The sequence below is a fragment of the Aythya fuligula genome, chromosome 25 (genome assembly GCF_009819795.1).
Source record: "Aythya fuligula isolate bAytFul2 chromosome 25, bAytFul2.pri, whole genome shotgun sequence".
Classification (NCBI taxonomy): Eukaryota; Metazoa; Chordata; class Aves; order Anseriformes; family Anatidae; genus Aythya; species Aythya fuligula.
Window position 1 is genome coordinate 3,432,104 of NC_045583.1, and position 23,677 is coordinate 3,455,780.

At 58.1% G+C, this 23,677-nt stretch overlaps 1 protein-coding gene across 1 annotated transcript in view; it reads left to right on the forward strand.

The window, feature by feature from the left end:
- FOXP4 (forkhead box P4) overlaps nt 1-23,677 on the forward strand; it is a 57,174-nt gene that overhangs the window by 14,871 nt on the left and 18,626 nt on the right. The window contains exons 2-4 of the mRNA XM_032203163.1: nt 5,664-5,859; nt 15,153-15,242; nt 23,002-23,124. Coding sequence (XP_032059054.1) covers nt 5,680-5,859; nt 15,153-15,242; nt 23,002-23,124 — 393 coding nt within the window. The 5' untranslated portion in view covers nt 5,664-5,679. The remainder of the gene's footprint in view (nt 1-5,663; nt 5,860-15,152; nt 15,243-23,001; nt 23,125-23,677) is intronic.

Here is a 23,677-nt window from a genome sequence, read left to right on the forward strand (position 1 = left end):
CAATTAACAAGGGTGTTGTGGACATGCTGTAGTTAAGCGGCGTAATCTAATTTGCATTAGTAACAAGCAGGGACTAATTAGAAGCTTAATTAGACACTTAGACGGCTCTTGTGTTTACTTTCTTAATGAGATGGAGTGGGGCTCTCTCTTTTTTTTTTTCTTTTTTTTTTTTTTTTAATCTTTTCAAGAGCACAGCGGAGGGAAGCGCAGGATGGAGCCGCGGCCCCGGCGCGTGCCCGGCCCCACCGGAGGGGTTTTGGCCGTCCCGGAGCTCGGCGGGGAGCAGCCGGGGCCGCTGCCCACCCTGGGTGCTGCCACGGGTGGGAGCGGGCTGGGGTACCGGGGAGGATCGCCTGTGGGGTTTGCAGCAGTTGGGACATCCTCGGTGCTCCTGGAGCGTCCTCGGTGCTCCTGGAGCATCCTCGGTGCTGTTGGAGCATCCTCAACGCTGCTGGAGCGAGGTCTGGAGAGCGAAGCTTGCTCGAAAGGAGTTATTTTGGAGCTGAGGAGGAGCTGCACCGTGCCCAGCGCTCTCCTAAGGACTTTTCTTGGTGGTGACACTCAGCTTTCCAGATGTACAGTGAGTAGGGCGAGCCAGCTTTTCGGGGAGGAGGCAAACCTCTCCGGGGTTGTTCTTGCTCAATTTCCGAGTAGCGGCAAATGCTCGCCGCTGCCTGATGGCCCCGGGGTGCTCGTGAACCCAGCTGGGGTGAGGGAGGCTTTGGGGTGGCCCCGGGGAGAGCTGCGGATGGGGAGCAGCACCCAGAGCTCGCGGTCCTGCCCAGGGAAGTTGCTGGGAGCAAGATGAAAGTGGGAGATGAAAGTGCCCAGAGGTGTGATCCCATTAAAGCGGTGCCTGGGCTTAGCCAATCCTTGGTTCCTTAAATCTCTTCTAATTTACAGTAATGCTTTAGATTCATTTTAGCTCCCCTAGACTTGTATTTTAATCCCCTTTCCACATTTCCATGTGTTTATGTGTTAATTAAAGGGTAAAAAGCCATTCTCCGAGCAATCCCGGCTGCTGCTTCTCCTCGCCGAGCCAAAGCCTTTTTAAGATTAGCCAGCCACTTCCCCGAGCCTCGCTCGGTGCCGGATCCAGCCAGGCAAGTTGCTCAACTTCCCATGGCTCGGAGCAAATCCACCGCCTGCGCCCCAGCCTCGTGCACGCGCGCGCCTGCTCCCAGCAGCACGGGGAGCATCCCACCACGGCGTGGGGATCCCTGAAGGTCCTGGTTTAGCCGGATTCGTGGCAGTCCTGGATCTGTCCCCGCTGCTGCCCAGCCTTTGGGGGATTTGCTCGGCTCGTGCCGATGCTGCCGGTGCCCGCCGGAGAGGTTGGCGGCGAGCTGCGGTGCCGCGGGGTGCCCCCGTCCTCGTCTCTGCAGCCTGGCGAGGATGGAGCTGGATAAAAGGGTTGGGGAGATCGTTTTGGGGTTGGGGGTGGAGAGAAGGGTGGAAAAAGCCTCCGGAGCAGCGCGATTGGGGTTTGCTTGCAAATAACTGGTGTCATCGGCTTGTTCTGTGCTGGCACGATGAGATCCCACAAAACCGTGCCGTAACTTCCCTCGCCCCCCCTGGGAATAATTCCTTGCTTGCTTCTGCTCTTGCCCTGCTTCGGTTTGGGCATTTGGATGCTATTGGGGGCTGTGCCCTTCGTTTCCCCACCCATGCCAGGCTCTGGTTTGGGGTGGCAGCAGCACGAGCGCAGCCCGTGAAGGGCGGCGCAAAGTTACGGAGCCCCCGAGGACCGCTGTAATAAGGGTACATAAACTAGGGGAGGCAGCTAAAATAGGTGTTCGGGCTTCTTAGGAGCTCGCGGCCTGGGATGTGCCTGCTTTTGTGTGTGTCCCCGGGGGCTGAGCAGCGTTATTTGGGTTTGCATCCGTTGCGCTGAGTTGGGAGGAGGAGAAGCAGCCTCACCGCGGTGGGCGGGTTGGGGTGTCCCAAAAGTCCTCCGGAGCAGATGCCTCGTCCCTTATAAAGACCCGTGAGCCCTGAGCGTGGCTCCCACGTCCTCCTGCACGAGTCTTTGCCCCAAGTTCATCCTCCCCTGGCCACCGAGGGTCCCAAATGCTTTGTGTTGTGGTGCGCGGGCCCCCACGGGATGGCCACGTGCGCACCCTGTCCGGCAGCAAACCCCCTGATCCGTGCCTGCCCTCCCGGGGAAGCTGTGGGCATCTATCAGGCTGTTAATTGTGCTAATTAGAGAGTGTGGAGGTGTTAATTGGAAAGCCCTGGTATCGTGCCTGTTTTGGAGGGGGGGGTGGGTCAATAAAACTGAATTGATGACTTGGCGTGGCGCGGGCGCTTTGCAGGTTAGCGGCAAGTCAGGGGATGTCAAGGAAATGTTACCGCTCAGATGAAGCAATTGTTAATTAAAAGCGACCGTAATTAATATACTCTCATCGCCATATGGTCCTGCTAAAGGCTGGGGGATTCTTTATTTGCAATTCCACTTCTCTTTCTTTGTCCTGCGAAAGGTGCGCACTTAAGTAAAAGGGGGGGGAAAAAAAAAAAAGGAAGAGCGCTCTTCAGTGAAATGGTTTTGAGTCTGCGATGGTAATTAGCGATCCATTTGCGCAGCTTCTGTTGCTCATTGCCATTAGAGGGGTCCCCTCCCCTCCCCTTTTAAGTAAAACCATCATTTTGTACTTTATCTGGCTGTCGGATCTGCCGGCGGCGGGGCCGGTCTGGCCAGGGGCCATGCCTTGGTGCCTGGGGGAAGGTCTGATCCCGATTAGACCCTCCGGATCCCGGCGTGAAGGAGAATCCCTAAAATATTGCCTGTCTGGGGCGAACGAAAATAGATGAAAAGCCGGCGCTGTGATGCTGCACAGACCTCCGTCCGCGCGCGGGGCCGCACATGTGCCGGGGCACTTACGGAGCCCAGCGCCTGCTCCTTCCTAAATCACAGCAGCTCCGCAGCCCTTGGCTACATCACATATATATATATATATTATTATTTTTTTTTCCTTTAAGGTTTTGTAAAAGTTTTATGTGAATGGAAATATTTTCATGGTTATTATTATTGCTTGCTTTTATGACTTCCCTCGCGGCGCTGGGAACCCAAACACACCCGCGTCCCGGTTGGGTTTGCGAGCGGGAAGGCGACTTTACTAGGCTTGGAAAGGGACCGGCGCTGGCTGCGGGATTCGCCCGGCTCTGCTGCAGCATCCCGGCCCTGCTGGGGGAAGGCGAAGCAAGCCCCCGGCTCCAGCTCCTCGATGGGAAGAGATTTCCTCCTAATTCCCAATAGTTAGGCTTCAATTTATGCCCCGAAGCCAGGAAAGTTTATATCCTTTCCAAAACTTTTTTCTTCCTCTATTTTTTTTTTTTTTTTTTTTTTGGCCTTTTTTAATACTTCCTGTTGTAACTCTGGATATTCTTGTTCTCCATATAAAAGTCAAATCCTTCTTTTTTTTTTTTTTTTTGAATCCTGCTGAGTTTTTTGGCCGTGGTGATACCTTGTGACTCCGGGACGGGGCCCGGTCACCGCTTTGCTTTTCCCTGCGGGGCTGCGCGCCTTCGGAGCTGGGGCTTTTCTGAAGGAAAACGAGAAAAGTAACAAAACCAAATTTATTTTTTCTAAAGGCTCTTGTGGGGCGTTGAGGGGCCAGCGAGCAAACATGGTTTTCAAGGGCAAAAGGTGTTTTCTTGCCTTCAAGGGCTCCCTTCCCTTCTGGGCACCTTCGCTAACAGGGCTGAAAGCCCCGTGGTGCTCGGAGGGAGGAATTTGGGGCAAAATCGGAGCAAACGGGGGCTCTGTCTCCTGCAGCTTTTTCTCTCCTCAACTCAGCACCTGCAGGCGAGCATCCTTTCCTTCGCCTTGCCCTTCGGAGGCAGCTGGAACGCCGTAATCCCCTTAACCTTGAGCTCTCCCGGGGCTGCCGGTGCGTCCCCGTGCAATGTGCACACGCGCGTGCTTGCGGCGCGCGGGCTGCGGAGAGGGAGCCAGCAGCTCCGCATGGGAATTAATGTCAGTCATATACCCTGCGGAAATGACTTTTGAAATGCATATAATCTCAAACATGCAAATGAGAAGCTTGCTTCACCCTGTTTAATATGAATGATCAGCTCCTGAATAGCTATTATTACACGCCACATTTCAGCAATTATGTTGTTCGCGGTTTGTCGTTCTGTCTTTTGGGGCGGGGTGGGGGAAGAAGGGGGGAAAAAAGAGAAGAAAAAAAAGGGAGAAATGGTGTTCCTTCTCCCCGTCCCTCTTGCTTTATTTGTTCCCCTCCTGTTTCGAAGTCGCGGGCTGGCTCTGAGCGGTGGTGGTCGACGCCGTTTTGGTTCTGATGTGGGGAAAAAGGAGAGAAAAGTGGGGGTAAAACTGCATCCTCTGCCCTTCTGCAGGGCAAAATGTGTCTTGGGAGGGAGGGAGAGACCCAGCACCCTGCCTCCTGCCTGCTCCCAGCCGCTTGGGGCTGGATGTGGCCCCTGGGAGCCAGGGGGTTGCAGCTCTGCAGGCTGGGGCTGGGGGTGTTCATTGTTCCCAAATCCCAAGGGTTTTCCTTCCCCTTGGACCCGGCACTCCTGCAGGTGGATCCCATCCCCGAGTCCCGCAGCGTCCCCACGCTGCTCCTGCGCAGAGCCCGGGGGGGACACGAGGATGCGTGGGGCTTTCACCGGAGGGGATCCTGCAAATGTCCTGCGCTTTGCACGGGGGGACCCTGAGCTTTACAGCTAACGAGGTACCCACTAATTAAACCCAACTGAGGTCTCTCCGAAACCACTCCCTGCAACTCCTCGGGAGTCCCTCCCCTAGCCAGGCTGCGCTGCTTTACAAAGCGGCTCCGCGGGACGCTCGGCGGCGAGCACTCGGTGCTTGTGCAGCCGGCCGTGACGCCCCAGCACCACCAAATTCCCCGGCCCGCGGCCTCTCCTGCTCCAGCTGGTGCTCCCCCACCTCCCTGCGGTGCTTCGGGTGCTCGTGCTGGGGAAACCGAGCCCTGGATGGTCCCTGAGATGGCTGGAGTGGGACGCAGCACCCTGATCCTCTGCCCTGCGTCACGGGACGGTGCTCAGGGATAAAAGCCCTGGATGCAGAAAAGTGGTGTGCCTTCCTAGAGCCTGTATTTGGGGGAAACGAAGCTCAAGAGACACAAACGCTGCTGCCAGGGGCTGGAGCAGGGAAAGAGGGTGCTGGGTGCCGGAGCTGAGATGCTCCGCGGGGGCTCGGTGGAGATCGTCGAGGTTTTCAGGGCGAAACGCGCAGCGCAGGCTCCACGTGCTCGGTTTTCGGCCACATCAAAACTCTGCAACTTTGCCACTTCTGCCTTCGCCGAGCGAAACATTTTGGAATTCCTGGTTCTGTGAAAAATTCGCAGCTTGCAGGGTTTCCGTCAGGCAGGGGGAAAGCCAAAAAGCACAGCGGTTCCCCAGGGGATGGGGCAACCCTGGCTGGCAGTGCCTTGGGGACAGCTCGTGCCACTGCCTGCACCCACCTGCCCCACATTTGATTTTCCGAGAACTTTTTTTCTTTTTTTTTCCCCTTTTTTAAAAAATTATTTTTATTTTTTTGGAGTGCAGTGACCTCAGCTAAAACTGTGTGTAGCCTGACCACAGAACAGGCACGGGGGCAGAAGTCGGGGTGCCAGCGGGGGGGGATGCTCGGTTTCTCTTCTCAGCCTCAACTTTTCTCCCTCCTCGCTCCTCAGGTCCTGCTAGCAAGTCATGATGGTTGAATCCGCCTCGGAGACGATACGCTCCACTCCCTCCGGCCAGAACGGGGTCAGCAGCCTCACCAACCAGCCCGATGGCGGTGGGGGCGGCGGGGGGAGAGAAGGAGCCGCCAGCGGGGAGGCCAACGGAGAGATGAGCCCGGTGGAGCTCCTGCACTTCCAGCAGCAGCAGGTAGGACGGACGCCCCGGCGCGCTATGGTGCCTCCATGAGCTCATCCCAAAATATGGAAAAGGTTCAGGGACATCTGGGGCCACCCGGGCCACCCCGTTTGCCACCAGGGCCACCCCTGAGCAGGGTGCCCAGCACCACGTCCAAGCAGCTTTTGGAGATCTCCGAGGAGGAGCCTCCACAACCTCTCTAGACAAGCTTTTGGGGGGTTTTCTGAGTATTTAGGGTTGGGGCAATTCTAGTTTCTACCCTCCCCGTGTCCCCAGGGCTGGTTGCAGCAGCCCCGGTCTCTTTGCACCCATCCTTGTTGAGGGCTGCAGGTGCTGGAGGTGGTGCCCTGGCCGTCCCTGCTGCAGGTGGCTGTGTTTTGGGGGGGGGGGAGCAGGTCCTGCCTGTGCTGGTGGGGTCAGCACGCTCTGACCCCCTTGGTGTGATGCAGGAGGGCTCTGGGGACAAGATAAAGACCCATTGATGATCAAAATAAGGACAGGTTTTGATCTGAGCAGCATTCGGGCATCCAGGTGGGCGAGCAGAGGCGCTCCCCCAGTTTTTGGGGCTCACGGTGCGTTAAGATGAAGAATTAACCTTGTGCGTGTGGTTTAAAATACACAGAACAGCCTAAAACATGTGTGACAGCCTAAAACGTGTGTGGCAGCCGCGTGCATGAGCTCTGTCCTTGCACGCACACGTGTGCACCTCGCAGGAGCCCTTTCGGTGCGTGTCCCCCCCCGGGGCACCCGGTGCTCTGCCTGCGCGCCCGCGGGGAAGGGGGCTGCGTGTGCGTGCCTGCAGGTTACCTTTCAAAACAAACTTGGGCGAAAACATAAATTTTCCTCCTCGGATACTAAATAAGGCAATGATCCCTGCCTCGTATGGAGATCGCCTCCCTGAGCCATAAATTCCAGCGTGAAAGCTGTAAAAAATTGCTGTGTCTGATACTTTAGTAGTGAGTGCTGTAAATCCATTACCTGAATAACAGCCGTTTCTCACGCAGTTAAGCCCCTGTTCCCCTGATCTGAAGGGTAATCATGCGTGTAATGCTGCTGCAAGTCACCCCTGCCGAACGCGCTGCCGCGCTCCCCTCCCTCCCCGCGCGGGGGACGGCCCCGAATTTCCCTTTTCTGGAGCCAGGAGGAATTGGGGACGCTTGTTCCTATATGGCCAAGGCAGCGTGAGCGGGTGGCACGCTGGCAAAGTGGTTGCCTGGTCCGTAGGAAAGGGGAAAATAGGGTTTTCTGTGGGGTGTGCTGGTGCTTTTGGCTCGTCCCCGTGGTTGTCCTCTGGTGCTGTGTCCCCAAATCCTTGTGGGTTTTCTCTCAGCTCAGCCCCCAAATCCTGCCCTGCCCGGCACCTGGGCTTCGTTTGGTGTCTCTCCCTTGGGGCTCCCGCTGTAATGACCCTGGGAAAGTCTCTGGCACGTGTTGTTATGAAGGGAGAGGCTTTGGTGAACTTCCAAACCCGAATGACATCCGCAATGACAGCACCTCGGGGCCGGGGGGGGACGGGGACATCCCGAGGACCATCAATCTTCATGCTCCAGGGCACGGGGCTGAGCTGCAGCTGGGGTCAGGGATAAATGGCCCCGTACAGGGAGTTTTGCACAATTAGGTGCCTCATGGAGGCCTTACACCATCCGATGAGCATCCAGCATTCGCCCCTCGGCGCTCCTGCACCCTTGGGTGCTCCTGTCTGACATCTCCCCCCGGCCCGGCTCCCGAAATGTCGCCTCGTGCTGCTTTTTCTTAATTAATTGTGTGTGAACACTGTGGGGTGGGGGTCAGAAACCCACCCGAGTGCCCCCACCTGAGCTCGAGGAGCCACTGGTGGCTTAAAGCTCAAGGGGTTGGTTGAATGGGGTGGTCCCCAAGGGGGGCTCATGCTCTGCCCATGGATTTTGGGGCCAGTTTTGTACCTTCTGGTGCAAGGAGGGGTGGCTTGGACCTTTGGTGCCTGAGGTCCGTGGGCACCCGGCTCCCACGGGTGCCACAGTGTCCCAAACCGGGGCTGGGGGGAGAAGTTTGGGATTAAAATGCATCCCTGTGGAGGCCGCTTGGATTCACGTGGGCAGGAGAGGGACTTTTTGGGGAGGGATTTGCAAGCTGTGGGGTGCTCACAACCCACTTGGGGCTGCCATGCGTGTCCGTCCCCACATCCCAGCCCTCTGCCGTCCGTCTGTCCCCCCCAGCAGCCATTCCAGCCCCCCTCCCTTTTACTCCCCAGCTCCTCCAGAAGCGGGCCAGGCCTCGAGGGACTCGGCGTTTGGGGTTAAATCCCTGGATTTCAATGGAGGGGGCCCCAGGGCTGAAAAACTTGAATAGGCCGCAGGGCTCGCATTGTGCCGGGGCTGGCGGAGGGGAGAGGTCGGCCGGGGGCATGGGAGGGCTGCCCGGCCCCCCGGCATCTCCCAGCACCGTTGCTGTGGGAACGGGCAGGAGACCTCCAGCGAGCCGCCATCCCGCACCCGGCCTCCAAAGGGCCCGCCGCCTGGGCGCATGAATGAGTTTTTGGGAGGTGGGGGCAGGCCCCGGCCCCCTCCCCGTTAATCCTCGCCGGGCAGGAAGCGGGGGGCACGGCACCGACCCGGCCCGGCTTCAAGACGGGGGTTTTGGGGGGGATGACAGGGGTTTGGGGACCCCCCCGTTGATGGGTGATGTTTGGGGCCACGCTGAGGCAAATCCCGATGGGTTGGGGTTTTTGGGGTGTGGGGGCGTCCCCAAATGGCTGCGGAAATCTGGGGTCCCCCACGTGCTCATGGCACCTTGCTCAGCCATCACTGCCCGGATTTATTTGCATTTGTTGCCCAAAGTAGGGCCGCAAAAAAAAAAAAAAAAAAACAACGTAGGGTTTGCCCCCCCCCGCTGTTAAATAGGGACATTCAGAGCCTCCCCGGTGTCCCCAAGGAAAGCAGAGGCCACACAAACTCAGGACACCTTGCACGGTGCCGCAGGGTGCTGAGCAAAGCGCGCCTGGCTCGGGTTTCCTTGGCGCTGGGGTGTGTTGGTGTGGTTTTTGTTTGTTTTTTTTCAAATTCCACCCTAAAATCCGACTGTGCAGGCCTGCACGGTAGCGCTTCCCAACTTGCAGCCCTATGGAAAGGGAGCCATCTGGAAAACCCAGCGGCTCCAGCATTGCTCTGGGGTTTTTTTATTAGGCAGAAAGTAAGAAAAAAAAAAATATATATATATATTTACAGTTTATTGCAGATGCATGTAAAATCAGTGGTAAGTTATTAAACAAAACTGAGGCTTTTAAAAGAAGCGAATCGGACTTTTTCTGCAGTTGGAGAAGGGTGTGGATGGGGGGAGGAGAGGCACTTTGCCGCGATGGGAAAGATACCGTTCCATAAAACATGTGATCACATCTCAAATATATTGTGTAATCCGCTATTATTAGGGTATTTAAGATAAAAACGAGACTGGAGCACTTAAGTGAAACTCATCTCTCTATTAGGTTCCTCGATTCGTATTTCATATTTTACTGACTACGAATGCAGGAGGGTTTGGTGTTTTTTTTGTGTTTTTTTTTTTTTTCCTTTTTTTCCTGCTTTTTTGTGGGGCGGAGGGAGGGGTGGGATTGTCGGGAGCTTGTTCCTTGTGTTCTTCATTAGTGGAAATGGGTTTAACCCCTCGCCTGGGAGGATCGAAGAGTCAAGAGTGGAGGAATAAAGTCCAGAAGTATTAGTGTGTGCCGCGAAAGGGAGAACAGCTGGGGCCGGGAGAGAGGCACGGAGCTGGTTGCAAAAAGGCCTTTTTTTTTCTTCTTTATTTTTTTTTTTCTTCTCTCCCTGTGAAGAATTGTGTCATTTTGTTAATTCTGATCTCTTCGAGCCATTTGGTTCTGGTTAAGCCAGACCGGGGCTGGGCCGGGTGGAAGTGCTTTTCAATATGGCATCATTTACTGCTAATATCCAGCTAAAAATATCCGTGTGTGTGTGTTGTTTTAATGGCTCTAATTCTGGAATGCGACGATGTCATTTTTTATGAGGCTAGTGTAAAAAGTCTGTTTTAATTTTTTCATCCCTTCCCGACCTCTTTTTATCTTCCAAAAGGAGTGGAGGGAAAAGAGGAGATGGAGGCTGCCGATGCTCTGCCCCCTTTCCTCGCAAAATCCTGGGCTTGGTGTAATTTTTAGGGCGGTTTTTAAGGCGCTGGAGGTTAAAACCCCGTGCGAAGCTTTGATCCCGTCCAGGTGGAAACTCCCTCCACTATTTTTGGGTGGCGGGTCCCACCCTGGGCTGGGCAGGGAGCAGTGGCTGCGCTTTTGGCTCCGGCAGCTGCGGCATCCCAGCACCGGCAACGCTGCGAAACGAAATACCTGCTGGGGTAAGGGAGCTACAAAATACCCCGGCAGAGATCTTTCCATTGAGCTGTCGGGTTTTTAAGGAGTGCTTTTAGACCCAGGGGTGTCTCCGTCCTCGCCAAACTTTGGAAGCTCTTCACCTGCTGCTTCTCCGTCGGAGCAGGCGGCGATGATCTTGGAGAGGTTCGGCGCTGGCAGCTTTCGTGGACTAAAAGGTGGAAGATAAAGGACAAGGGGATAACACAGGGGCTGAAGTGGGATTCAGGCATCCCAACCGCTGCTGGTGAGCCCTGCTTTTCTCTCCCTGCCTCCTCCATCACCTGGGCCTGGTGCAAACTTTGTTTCCCCAGGGGAAAAAAGTGAATTTTGCGATCCTTGCCGGGGGGAGGCAGCCAAAAGCAGCCTCTCCGTGCCGGCTGGTGCAGCCTCCATCTCCGTGCATCATGGGGCTGGGGGCGTCCCCTCTGTGGGCACATCCGAGGCGTGTTTTTTTTACCCTCCCCTGCTTCTTTTAGCCTTCCTGGTGCTTGGGAGCTCAGCTGCAGAGCAGCTCGCGGATGGGGCAGCACCAAAAGTGGATGGAGATGGGAGCGCTGAATTTGGGGGGGGCTTCCTCCAGCGTGCTGCCAGCTTGTCCGGGTACTTCCCAGGTTTGTGGTCAGCTTTAAAAATGCTTGTGTGGAAACCAGGGTAGCTACAGGTTGTTTTATTACGGGCCCTGTGCTGCCTCATTAGAGCAGTAGTGCAGAATGTATCGAGGCGCTGGCGAAACCGCGTCCAAAATGGTGCAACGGAGTTTTTCATGCTTAAAAGAGGAAGGCAAAAAGCTAGAATAATGAAACGAGCAAAATGCAAGATTCGAGGTTCAAATCCTTCCTGCCCCAGGCATCCAGTGGGTCTGGGGGCTCTCGGTGCGAGCTGCCCCTCCATGGGGCAGGGTCACCGTCCCCTTCCTCATCCTCTTCCTCAGCCCCGAGCCCTGCTGCTCTTGAGGAGGGCAAAGCTGAACGGCATCAGCTCTTGACGTAAGTGTCTGAGACATTACAAACTTTTTTTATGGGATAATTTGCTGATCAAAGGGAGCCATCCAGGAGCATGATGAATTTGACACAACCCATTCGTTCCTAATTACGGGTAACGTGCTAATGACTCTTGAATAACACCATGCAGCAGGATACAATTTAAGAAAAATCATTTTTTCTCCAGTTCGTAGACCCAGGAGGTGAAAGCACATCTGCTTTTAGGGGAGAAGACTTTCTTCCCTCTGCTTTCTCGTGTTTTGAGCCAGGAGGACAGATTGTGGACGACACCCTCTGTGCTTATCCCCCCTGGGGGGCACCTGGGGCTGTTCCTCCTGCCTTGGGGGAGGGAGATTAATGCCTGCAGGTACCGAGGGTGCCCTAATTTCTTCCCAACTATCAGCTCCTGAGCGCCTTTTACCTTTGATCTTCCCCTGGTATGACATTTTCGGGGCTCCCCGTGCACACCATGTCTGCAGCATCCTTTGGTCCGCGGCCGAGCCCGATTTGGGCTTTGCTTGGGATCGCTGCCAGGCGGCAGGGAGGGAGGGGAGGGGGGCAGCCGGGGAGGCCCCCGTGTGCGATTGTAAGGCCATGTCATTTTTTCCTGTAAATCTTGTAATTTCGTGCTTCAGAGCACAACAAAGTGAGGGAGCCAGCGGGGAGTGAATTAAATTCCCCCCTGAGATGCGGAGCAGGGCGGGCGGCCGGGCCCCCCGTGGCCCCGGTTGCTGGGGGCTCGGTGGCACCCGTGCCAGCCGGGCTCCTGTCCCCTCCCCGGCGCTGGCACGAGCCACCTTCTGCCACCAGTCATTTGCCAGCTCGAATAAAACTCAGCGTGGAGTTTGCAGGGACCATGGAGACTCCTAAAAACTGGGGGCTGCCCCACAGCTCCCCACCAGCAGCGCTGCTGCTTGCTGCCTATGCAAAAAAAAAAATATTAATAAAACCCCAACAAACAGGGCTTGGGGGTGGCATCGCCAATATCAGCTCTCGGGGGGTTTCTGTCCCCTGTTATGTCCCAGGGATTATTTGGGTTTAGAAAGAGAGATTCTGGGAGCAGCTCTGCCTTGCGCATCACCTGCGCTGTAGTGAGTCTCTGCTCGGCCTTGGCTGTGTTTTCTCCACCTCCGTGCTGATTTTTGCCCGGGTTTTGGGGGACCTGCCTCACCACCTCACCCCATCCCGCTGCCTTTAGCGCGGTGGCATCCGTCCCTGTTGGCCAGCAGGGACGTGGCAGCCCTCGGCACGGGGCTGTCCCTGAGCAGAGGTGACATCTCCGTGCTCCAGAACCAAAGTTGCCTTTCCCTGGAGGAAAGCAGTGATGGTGTGCCCCAGGGCAAGCAGGAAAGCTCTCTGGCTGGGTGACAAGCAGCAGGCAGCTCGTTTGCAAAGCAGTGGCAGTGTGGCACCGGTGTCCCCATCCCCAGCAGTGCCCAGGGCTCGCCACAACACCCGGGGCTTGCCTTCCTTCACCCCTTCGTTGCGCGCAAGCCGCTTCCAGCAGCTCTGCGCAGCCCTTGCAAGCTGCAGAGGAACTTTGGAGAAAGCAAATCCCTGCAAAGCGCCGTCAAACGGACACCTGGAGAGATCCTCAGAGCTCGGGCAGCCGGTGTGCACACGTGGCTGGGGTCGGTGGGTGATCCAGCACCCGTCCCGGGTGGGTGCCCGGCTCTCCCCTGCCAGGAGAAGCCGCGCGGGTGCTGAGCAGCCTTAGATTGACTTCCTCCACCCTTGGCTTTTAACTGGAATTACTGTTTTCATTTCAAAAAGTAATTAAAATATCAGACCTGGAGCTGTCATAACTGTCACACGGCTTTGTGTTCCTATTACCGATGCACATCTATTAGGGGTAATAACAGGGAAATAACGTGCCCGTGGAGAAGCGCGCCCTGCGCTGGGGCTGCGCCGGCTCCGCCAGCAGCGGGAGCTGAGGGGGTTTTATTTTATTTATTTCATCATTTGGGTAAAGCGAGGAGTTGGTGAGTTATTGGTCATGAAGTTCCCGAGCATCCCCAGCAGCCCTCATGGGATGCAGGGGAAGAAGTGGTGGCAATGGGAGAGCTTTGGTGCGGGTGCCGGGGTGCCCACGCCAAGCGCGGGGGCTTGGCAAACTTCAGGGGGGTGGCATTAAAATTTGGGGCTTTGCAAGCTGGGAGTGGCAAAGCCCTCGGGGAGCTGCTAAACAAGATGCTGGCCAGGACCCTGGCCCCAGCAGCAAGGTCCAAGGCAGGGAAATTGCTTTTTCATTTGTTTTCCTTCAAATCCAGCAGCCCCCATCGCGGGCTCTCCTTTAGGGCTCCCTCCGGTTTTGAGATTCCCAGACCGCAGCCAAAACCTCTGCAGCCAAAACTTCAGCTTGCTTCTAAAATTTACCTCGTTCCTGGAGCGCGCTGTCCCTGTGCAGGGGGCTTTTATCCACCAAACCAAAAAGTTGTGGCACAACCCAGACATCTTGGTGCTAAATCCGTCGCGTGCGCCGTTCCCGAGCGACCCCGCCACGGGGAGAAGTGCTAAAGGGGAGCTTTGGGTGGAAAAGTGGGTAATGAGTCCTGGTGGGTGCTGCACTGAGCAGCAGTGTAAGAGGGGCACGGGGTGAGCAGGGGGGAAATAAATGGGGAAGCGGAGCGGGGCTGTGCGCTGGGGCGCGTTCACACTGTGCGCGCCGCTCCAGTTTGCATTCGGATTCATGGAGGCAGCACGGGGCCACCAGCCAGGGCACGACTTTGTTCTTTAGAGCTGGAAATGTGACAAATTAACCAGCGGCCCTTCCTCTGAATTATCCAGCAGCCCTTCCTCAGGGTGCACGTGGTGATTTACGGCCGGGGGGGCGCTGACAGCCAGGGAACCCCCACACTGGGCCACCCCCCGCCATAATAAAACCCTGGTGGGCAGGCAGGACCACGAGGGCTTGGTTGTAGGGAAATGTGCCCCCTCCAAAAAAAAAAAAGGTGCTTTATAAGCAACTTTTTAGAATGCTAGGGGGTTGGTTTTGTTGGAGCTTTGTTCCCCCTTCCCGACGAAGCCCTTTTTGCACGGTGCCGGCCCATTCGCGTGTTCGCCCGGACTCCTCTCTGCTCCGAGTCTCCTTGTGGGATTTGCCTTATGGGAAAGGGATTTTCCTTATGTGTGGCTTGCTCAGTGCTGGTGCCTACGTGTGTTTCCACCAGGGTTTTTTTTTTATTGATTTCCTTGGGTTTCTACCTCTTTTGCCTGTTGCGCGACTTCGCAGCGAGACACCCTTATCCCTGCAAACAAGTGCGTGTTAAGGAAATTAATAACTTGAAGGCAAACACCCATAAAAAGGAGCAGGTTTTATCTCGGTCGCTTGTGCCGCTTGCTAAACTCCTTTGGTATCTTCGTGAACTCCATGCAGACGTGCTCACAGGTTATTAATTCGGGTGTAATCCTGCGCTGGCCATGACCCGAATTTGGGTGGTGCCTGGGACATTTTGGTGCTGCAGGGTGATGACCAGCGGTGTCATTAAACACACGCTCTGTCTTTAGACACGTGGGCCATCAGGTTCAGCAAAAAATCCTCCTGGTGGCCCCGTGGAATAGCCCAGCAGGGAGCCAGACCCTTCCTGCAGCTCTCCCTTGCGCAGTTTGGGCACCCTTTGCTTGGGGCAGGCTGCGCGTGGCCGGAGGAGGGAATTGGAACGGGGCTGAGGCTGGCCCCAAGCCATGCCCTGAATGCCTGGGGGCACAGCGGGGTTTGCAATGGGATGTACTGGTCATACTGGTGTTGCAGGAGAGCGTGCCGGGGGTTCTGCCCTCCTTTCCAGCCTCTTGCTCACACCCCAGGAACAAAAACCCGCGGAGACCCCGTGCGGCTGCCCCCGGAGCTGGAGGGCGAGCGTGCCCAGAGGGAGGAGGAGGAGGAGGAGGAGGAGGAGGAGGAGGAGGAAGAGGGACGAAGGCATGGGGAAAGGGGGGGGCCTCTTCCTCCTGCCCACCCCAGTGTGTCTCTTTTGCAGGCTCTCCAGGTGGCACGCCAGTTCCTGCTGCAGCAGGCCACGGGGCTGAGCTCCCCCAGCAGCAATGAGGGCAAGCAGCCGGCGGTGCAGGTGAGCCCCAGGGACCTCCCCCTGCTTTTTCGGGAAGGGCTCGGCTGCAAACTGGTGCTGATGCTGGGGGGGGGGGCAGCGCAGGCACCAGCACGCATCGCCTCCCCCTTCGGGATGGCCGCAGCGCGCCCACAAAGAGTTAAATCCCCTGTAAACCTCCAGAAATTTGTTGTGGTTTTTGTTTTTTTGTTTTTTAGTGTCGGCCCCGGGCTGCATGCACATCCCTTTCCTTTAGGTTTTCCTCTGTAAGAGCAGCTCGGGAGGGAAGTGCTCTTGGGGACCAAGGTTGTGTGTTTTTTTGGGGGGATGGGGACCCTTGGTGGCCCACTTGGTGGCCCATTTGGTGGCCCCCTTGGCCTCGGCACGGGGTCCAGCGTTGTGTGGGGCTGGAGAGGAAAACCCAGCTTTGGGTGGGCACAGCACCCACAGGCTGCACCCTGCACCCTTGGTGGAAGGGGAACCGTCCTGCTGCTCCCTCCCTCGGCCAGCCAAATGGGGCAAAAAACAGCGAGAAAAGGGGCAGCGAAGGGGTATGAACCCGGAGAGGGGGCCAGGCGGAAAGAAGCAAAGCCCGAGCGAATGGGAAGTGACAATTTAAATAGCTGTGCGGAGGGGCTCTCCCTTCAGGCTAATTAAATTTATCGGAGAACAGCAGGTTACCTTATTAGAGCCACGTGGGCTTAATTAACAAAGGAAAGTAATTAGCACGCGCGCTCTCAGAGCTGGAGGTCCTGCCCATGCCAGGCGCAGGCAGCGGGGAGGAGGCGAGCGGGGCTGGGGCCAGGCTCCTCTCCTCCCCAAACCTGGGGGATTAAAAGCTCCCCCCGGCACACTTCCCATTTATTTCTCCCCAAGCTGCAGAATTGCATCTCGGATGCGAGTCTGAAGTTGCTTTTCCCCCCCCAATATCACCGGGTTGGCTTTTTTGGGGGGCTGGGGGCAGCCCCCGTGCGCCCCTGTGCTCCTGGCCGGCAGCCGAGACGCGTGGCCTTGCCAAGCTCCGTTTGGGGGAAATATGAATTTCCCCCAAAAATTCACGAAACGGCTCGATTTCGGCGTGTGTGAGGTGCTGGTGGAGCCGTGTGGATGCCACCCTGTCCTCGCTGGGACCGGGGGAGCCCCCGGTGCCCCCAACCTGCCCCGAATGGGGGGACCCGCAGGGTTGGGAAGCACCAGGGAAAGCCGCAGCTGGGGCTGAGCAGCGCTAATTACTCAGGGCTTCTGCGGCACACAAACCGGGCGGCTTTTTTCCAGCAGCGTTTTCAGGAAGGAAATGCAGTCACTGCATGGAAAATATCTGCGAAGGACAAAGGCAGTAAGAGTGAAGTCAGATTCCGGGAACCGGCGCCCCGCTCCCCCGGCCGCGCTGCGCCCGCAGCCTCCCCGGCCCCCCGGCGCCTCCTCGTGCCCTCGCCTCCCTTCTCCCACCTCCGTCCGTCCGTCCCGGCCGTCCTGCCGTCCATCTGGCCCGGCTTTGCCAGAGTTAACTGGATCTGCCGCCCTCTTTCACCCCCCCCCCCCCCCACCCCCCTCCTCCCTTTTTTTGTGTTGCAAAAGAACTTGTGAAAGTTGTAGACGTGAGTCAGAAATAGCTCATAACTCAGCCGCCGGCCTCTTCCTCCCCCTGCCCGGCAGCTGGAGCGGGATCTGAACGAGGGGAGATAGAGGATTAAGCAGGCTCCTTTGAAAGGAAGTTTATCTGACGGCCGTGGTGTGGATGAGACTGGCCAGGACGGCCGCTCGGGGAGGAGGAGGAGGAGGAGGAGGAAGGCTGGCTGGGAGGTGAGCGCCCAGGATCCCCGATAACCGCGCGAGCCGGTGGCTGAGCCTGCTAAAGGACCAAGTGCTCGACTTCCACACCACCAGGGATTTTTTTTTGGGGGGGTGAAGCTGGCTCGTAGCCCCCCCCAGCTCCCCGGTGGAGCATCCCCGCAGCGGCCCCGTGCCGAGCACTCGGACCCCAGGAGCCCTGCGGGGTCCCCGCTCTCACCGTGCCCTCGCTGCCACCGTGCCGAGGGGACGGGACGTTTGTGGGGCACCACGCCAGCAGGAATATTAATGACAGTCGGCAACGGCACGCTCCTAAAAACAAACAAGGAGCTGCTGGGCTCGATAGGGATCTTGGGTTATGGTTGTTTTTTTTTTTTTTTTCCCCTTTTTTTTTTTTTTTTTTTTTTTTACTATGAACCCTCTCTGCCCCCAGATGCCTGGAGGTGTAGCTGTGCGCCGAGCCCCGCAGCTGACGCTGGGACTGCAGCTGCGCCTGGAAAAACAAAACAAAACAAAACAAAAAAAAAAACAACACCCTGAAACGTTTTTTAAATGATTTGGTTTCCTTGCAACTTCAAAACCATTCGGCTCGTCGGCGGAGGGCTGCCGGAGCCCCGTGGCTGAGGGCTTTGCCGGGGATGGTTGGCGCGTTGCTCCTCCTGCGTGAACCTGGGGTGTTTGGGAGCAGGGAGGCTGCACGTGCACGTGGGATGCTGTGGGGTTTTGGTGCTGGGCCACTTTCTGGCTCTGAGACGCTGCTGAATCACGGGGTGTCCATGGAAGTTGGCTTTCTGGGGTCCCTTGCGCACGGATTTGGGGTCTCCGAGCCACCGGCGAGCGACTCGCTGCGGTAACGGAGCCTCTGAAAGGGGAGAAGGGACGAAGGGCGCCGAGGGAAGGGGCGAGGAGTTTGGAGCAAACTGCGGGAAATTGCTTTTCTTTTGTCTGCTGTGGCGGGGAGGGCAGCGGAGCGGAAAAGTGTATTTTGTTGATTTGAAACTTGAGTGAAATGGGTAATGAAGACAGATCAATACCAGCCCTTCTGCGTTCCCATCCAGGAAAAAAAAAAAAACACAGCAGCCCGGCCGGCTGGGCTCGCGCCGCGCTGGGTTTTCCATTCGAACTTGCGGCCTCAGGGTCCATCCCCTGCTCACCCCCACTTCTGCCCCTTTTCCTTCCCGAACCCCGGCTCTCCAAGCCCGGGAGCCCCCTTCCACCACCGCCGCATCCCCCAGCCAGCTCCTTTCAACTTCCAGCAACTCGCAGCCCAATTATGCGCGATTAGTGCTCCCCGGCGGGGCGCGGCGCTAATGAGGATGCGCGTCGGGTTGCGCACGCAGGGGATTGAGTCCTCCTTTTCTTCCCGTGCAGCTGGACAGCGGGGGCAAGGCCCTAATGCCGTGCTCTGACCCGGAGGGCGCAGCACCCTGTCCTCTCCGGGGGCATTGCATCTCCTGGGTGGGCACAAAATAACCCCACAGCCCCTGGCTCCAGCCTGAGCGTGGAGCTGGGGGTTCCCTCGCAGGACTGCGCGTGTCCGATTCCTCTCTCCCCAGCCTGGTGTAAAGCAGGGGAGCCCGGGTGATGGTGCTGGGCTTACACCCATGGGTGGCTGCCTGGCCACGGGCACCTGAAGCTCTTGCAGATGGTTGGAGCCCGCTCGGCCTCGGGGTTCGTGGTGCAGGATCAGGGCTGGGGGCTGGAGGGGTTGGGTGCAAGCACCTGCTTGCCCTAGAGGGGCTGGAAGCGAGCGGTTTGCTTGCTTCCACCCATGGGAAGGGGGTGCTGGGGGGTCCACCCGGGTGTTTGCTCTCATCCCTGGCCCCCGACAACAGCAGATGCGAGGCTGCTCTTGGTTGTGGCTCCTTCCCTCGCTCCTCCTGCCGTTCCCAGCTCCCCGCCTCCTGAGCAGACGTCCCGGGCTTGTTTCTGTTGGTTTTGGATTTGAAATGGGTGCTTTAAAAAAAAAAAAAAAGACAAACAGCGCCAGCGTGTTTGCTGTTGTTTCTAATTGGGAGTTAAAACCCGAGATTAGATCAGAGACAAGGATGCGCAGCGCCTTGGGCTCTGCGGGCAGCGGGGAGCTGGCGTGCGCCGTGCCACAGCGGGACGAGAGCTTTGCTCTGTCCCCACAACCCCAAAACCCCCCAGGTCAAGAAGGTGGCAGGGTTTGGGACGCGCTTGGAAATGGGGCTTTAGGTGTGGAAACCCAGACTCTACCTCCCGGGTGGCCAAGGTGGCTCCTGGTGGGAGCGATGGCTCGGCGTGACGGTGCCAGAGGGTGCAGGGATGCTTCGAGGCTGAGCCGCTGGGGGGATTTTGGCACTCCGGGGGGGTTTCTGGCAGGCTGTGGGGTTTCTGGCACTCTGGGGCTGCCGGGGGCTCCCCTGGCCCCATTGTGAGGTGCTGCGAGCAGGCGGCCAAGCCCAGCCCAGCCTTTGGTCTGCGGCATCCCTCGCTCTGCCTCATCCCCCGAGCCGGCAGCGGCGTTCCCCTGGTACAGAGGACGGCGCGTTCCCTGCGATCCGCTTCCCGTAAAAAAAAATAAATAAATAAATAAAAAATTAATAATAATAATAAAAAAAAGGCATCGCTCCCCAATCCCGCTGCGTTTTACGCCCGGCCAAATCCCGTTTCGCGCAGCCGGCTTTGGCAGGGCTGCTCCGGGCTTACAGCGAGCGCCGAGCTCCCCCTTTAATACCCGTCTTGTTTTCCACCCGCCGCCTGCTTTATCCGCCCCCTCGCCGGCCGCCCCTGTCCTCCGGCACGGCGGGATTACAACCCCGACCGCCTGGAAAATCACCCCCTCGAGATTGTGTTCGCGAAGCGGAGATACAGCGTCGGGGCTTTTTGTGAGGCAGCCAAAGCTGTTAGTAAGCAGTTTTGCGGGGTGGCAGGAGGCCAAGGAGTGAGTCAAGCCCTTCTCCAGCGCCGTGTCTGGCAGATGCCCGCTCGTCGCACGCCGCCCGCGCCGCTCACGGAGAGACGCGGCCGGGGACGAGACCCTGAGCCACTACGCTGGGCGCTGCGGGGTCGGTTCCCAAAGTGGGGGATGCAGAAGAAGGGAAAACCCCCAAATTCTGCTGCTGGTGTTGCCTTAGTGTGGGTTTGGGGCTGCGCAGAGCGGTGTGGGTGCTGCGGCTCGTCCCGCGTGCAAGGTTGGGCTTTGCTGCGTGGAGGAGACTTCGCTGCTGGGTGCGTGGGAGATGAAAAGCCAGCTTGGGGGATGCTCACACACCGTCCTTACAGTGTGCTGAGCTCCTCAGCGCCTTCCCTTTGGCCTTCCTGGGGGTGTTGGACCCCAAAATCCCCCCTACACATGGGCTGCCCGTCCCCAGCTGCAGTGGAGCTCACTCACCGTGCGCCTCCCGCAAGCACCCCAAGGCACCGCGCTCCTCGGCGCACCAGGGGCTGCCACATGCTGTCCCCCCCCTCAAGAGGGTCAGCAGCCAGCGGGTGCCCCCGGGGGCTTTCAGCCAGGCTGGGGGGAGCCGTTTCCTCGGGGTCTCCGTGCCAGGCAGCAGCTGTCACCGTCCCCACGAGGCGCTGGAGGCAGCTGGGGCTGTAACCGGATGAGCGACCGCAGCAGGAGCGAAAACTTGCTGCATGCGGGAATTTCCCGTTTTGCTTCGAGTTCCTGCCCTCCCTGGAAACCTCGGCGAGGAGGGGGGCGTTGGCAGAGGGTGGGGGGAAATTCGGCCTTGGCCAGCAGGGCTTGGGGAGCCGGCGAAGGCGCCGCGTGCTGCTGCTCCCGGCGCCCGCGCGCGCGCGCCCCGTTCACACCTCGGCGCCGCCGCCATTTCCCCGTGTCAAACCCCGCATCTGAGCGCGGAAAGAAAAAGCCATTTAATGCAGACAAAGGTTGTATGAAAATATAATTCTGCTTTTGTTAGCAGCCATCAAACTCTAAAAAGCGTCGCTTTTGTTTTCTTGTAACATTGTGAAAACCTCGTGTCGGATCGAGAGCTGGGGCCCTCTCGACTAATCGCCTCTCCTTTGTGTTTTTAGATTATAGGGGCAATTAGTGTTGTCAAAACCTCTGGCAATTCTCTTTGCTCTTGACAGGGTGTCAGTCCGTTGGGCGAGAAATGGAAGGTGTTATAACTCTCCGGTAATTAGGATGCCTCCGATTTGAAAATGCCAGCAAACGTGTACGAGAGGCCGCGCGGCGCCGGGGGGCGGGGAGGCAGCCCGGATGGGGGGGATGCGGATGAGCAATTAATTAAGGGCTCTCATTCCGAGCACGTTGCCAGCTGATGAATTGGCAAAGGGAAATTAGCAGGATGCTTAGCTCCCGGCGAGCGGGCGCGGACCTCGAGCACACTCGCCGTGCCGGTGCCGCCGCGTGGGCTGCCGTCCCCGCCGGCATCCCTCCTGGCCAGATGTTCACCGAGCGCTGTGCACAGCTGTCTGCCGGCACCTGGCCGCCCTCAGCACTCGTGCACGGAGATGGAGCGCCCGAACAGCAGCTCCTTGCCTGTTTTGCAAGGGGGATTTGCCGTGGTTTGGGTTTCTCTGGCCAGAATTGATGCTGCTGTAGTCGGTGTCGACGGTGCTGCAGGCGTTGGGTTTTGCAGCTCTGTGCTGGGGATGCTCCTGGTTTTCTAATTCTTGGGATGGGATAGTTTGGTTGGTCCCTTTTCTACGTGGAAGGGGGAGTCTGATTTAGGGTGGCCAGCGTCCCTGCAGGGACACCAGGGCAGCGGCAAGCTTCGTGCCCGCAGGCATCCCCATCGCCGCCACCCAGGCTGGTTTCGCCGAGGGCGCCCCAGCAGCAGCCCTGGGTGTGAACAGGCAGCAATTAATAAATAACTCGGACCCGGCGGCAGCTGGGGGGGCTCGCCGGTGACAAATGGGCCTCGGCCCGCTCGCCTCCCTCCAGCAAAATGCCTGAGTAAACAGATAAGCCTCTGCAATCTCCCTTGAAGGTCAGCGCGCTGCGGCGCGGCCCAACGCCTGCCACGGGGTGCCGCAGGGGGGAGGCGGGTCAGGAGCCAGGGGGCTTTGGGCATCGCTCAGGAGCCCTGGGGCTGCAGGATCCCAGGCTCTGCTTTGGGATTTGCTGGGTGAGCTGGGGCTGGTGGCTTTATTTCTCTGTCTCTTGGTGCTTGATGTGTTGGGATCCTCAAGCGGAGGGGTGAGGTGCCTGGCGCTTGGCTTGCACGGCGGAGCCAGGCTGCTTTCCTACAAGAAGCAGCATCCAGGGAGCATTACGCACTGACAGCAGGGCCGTAAACCTTCCTACGGGCTGGGAAAAGGGACTGGGGCTGGTTTCTGGCCACCAGGATCACGGGGGCTGCATAAGGGAGGCCGTCTGCCTGCCCTGAGGAAGGCGGCATTGCCCCACCTGGGCAGGACCTGCTCGCGGCCGGCCTGGGATCCGTCACCGACACCTTCCCCGCATCGTCGCGGGGGCGTGCGCCCGCGTTAGGCTGACCAAAAGGCAGGGGCTGGCAGGTTTTCTGAGCCCTCTCTACGCTTGGCATGGTAACGAGGTGAGTTACTGGTGTCAGCTGGAGGTGAAGCTTTGATGTGCCTGCGGAGAACCTTGGTCACCTCTTCCTCTGCTGTGCAGAGTTACTTGGGTGAGCAGTGACCTGCCCTGCTTCCCGCGGTGCTTCTCCTCCCCAAACCCTAAGGGAAGGAGCCCAGTCCCAGCTCTCGGGGGCTTTTCGTGCCCTTGCAGGAGAGGAAGGGGCTGGGGTTGGGGTTGGGAAGCCAGGTGCCACTGGGTGCTCTCGATGCCCAATTCCTGCAGTGGTGAAGGAAGCGTCTCCGTGCCATTGCCACCTCCCCACCACATCCCCTGCGGTGACCTCGGCGTGCCCAGATGGGGAAGGCGTGGTGGGAGCGGGTCAAGCAGGTGGCAGAGGATTTAGGGACGGGAGGCATTTGGGGGAAGGCTTTTGAGGCTGGAACGGGGAGCCTGGCAGGGTGATGCCACCCTGAGCTCCCCAGGCCTGGCGTGACACATCTCTCCTCTCCGCAGGTCCCCGTGTCCGTGGCCATGATGTCCCCGCAGATGATCACCCCGCAGCAGATGCAGCAGATCCTCTCCCCGCCCCAGCTCCAGGCCCTCCTGCAGCAGCAGCAGGCGATAATGCTGCAGCAGGTAAGGCTGCTCCCACCCCGCCTGGGCATCGCCCGGGTCCTGCCACACCATTTCTCTTCCCCTTGAGTGCTGGAGCTCAGTTGGCACAGGCAGAGGGTCTGGAACCCGTCCCCCGTAGCTTCTGTGTTCCCCCTGTGTTTCCCTGGGGATCCCCAGAGTGTCCAGCACCAAGGGGTGAAGGGTGCTGTGCGTGCTGATGGTGCACAGCCGGCTGCGATTCGGGATTTCAGAGCACACCAAGGGGCCAGTTTGGGGCTGGTCGGTTCCTGGGGAGGGCCGGGAGTTGGGGTGGCTGCTGGAGACCTCCCCACGGGTCGGGATCCAGACCTGGGTTTGCCTCTCACGGCGTTCCCCAGCGTCAAAGGAGCAGGGAGGGAAGCAAAAGGGAGGCCAGGAAAAAAAAAAAAAAAAAAAACACAAAAAAACAACTCCAACCTCCGAAACAAAGCAGGGCTGCTTGGGTAAACACCTCCCGCTGGCGGGAGAGAGGGAAGGAGAAATCCCACAAGCATCCTCCACACCCTTCCTCCTGCCTCCAGTACCTGTTTACTCC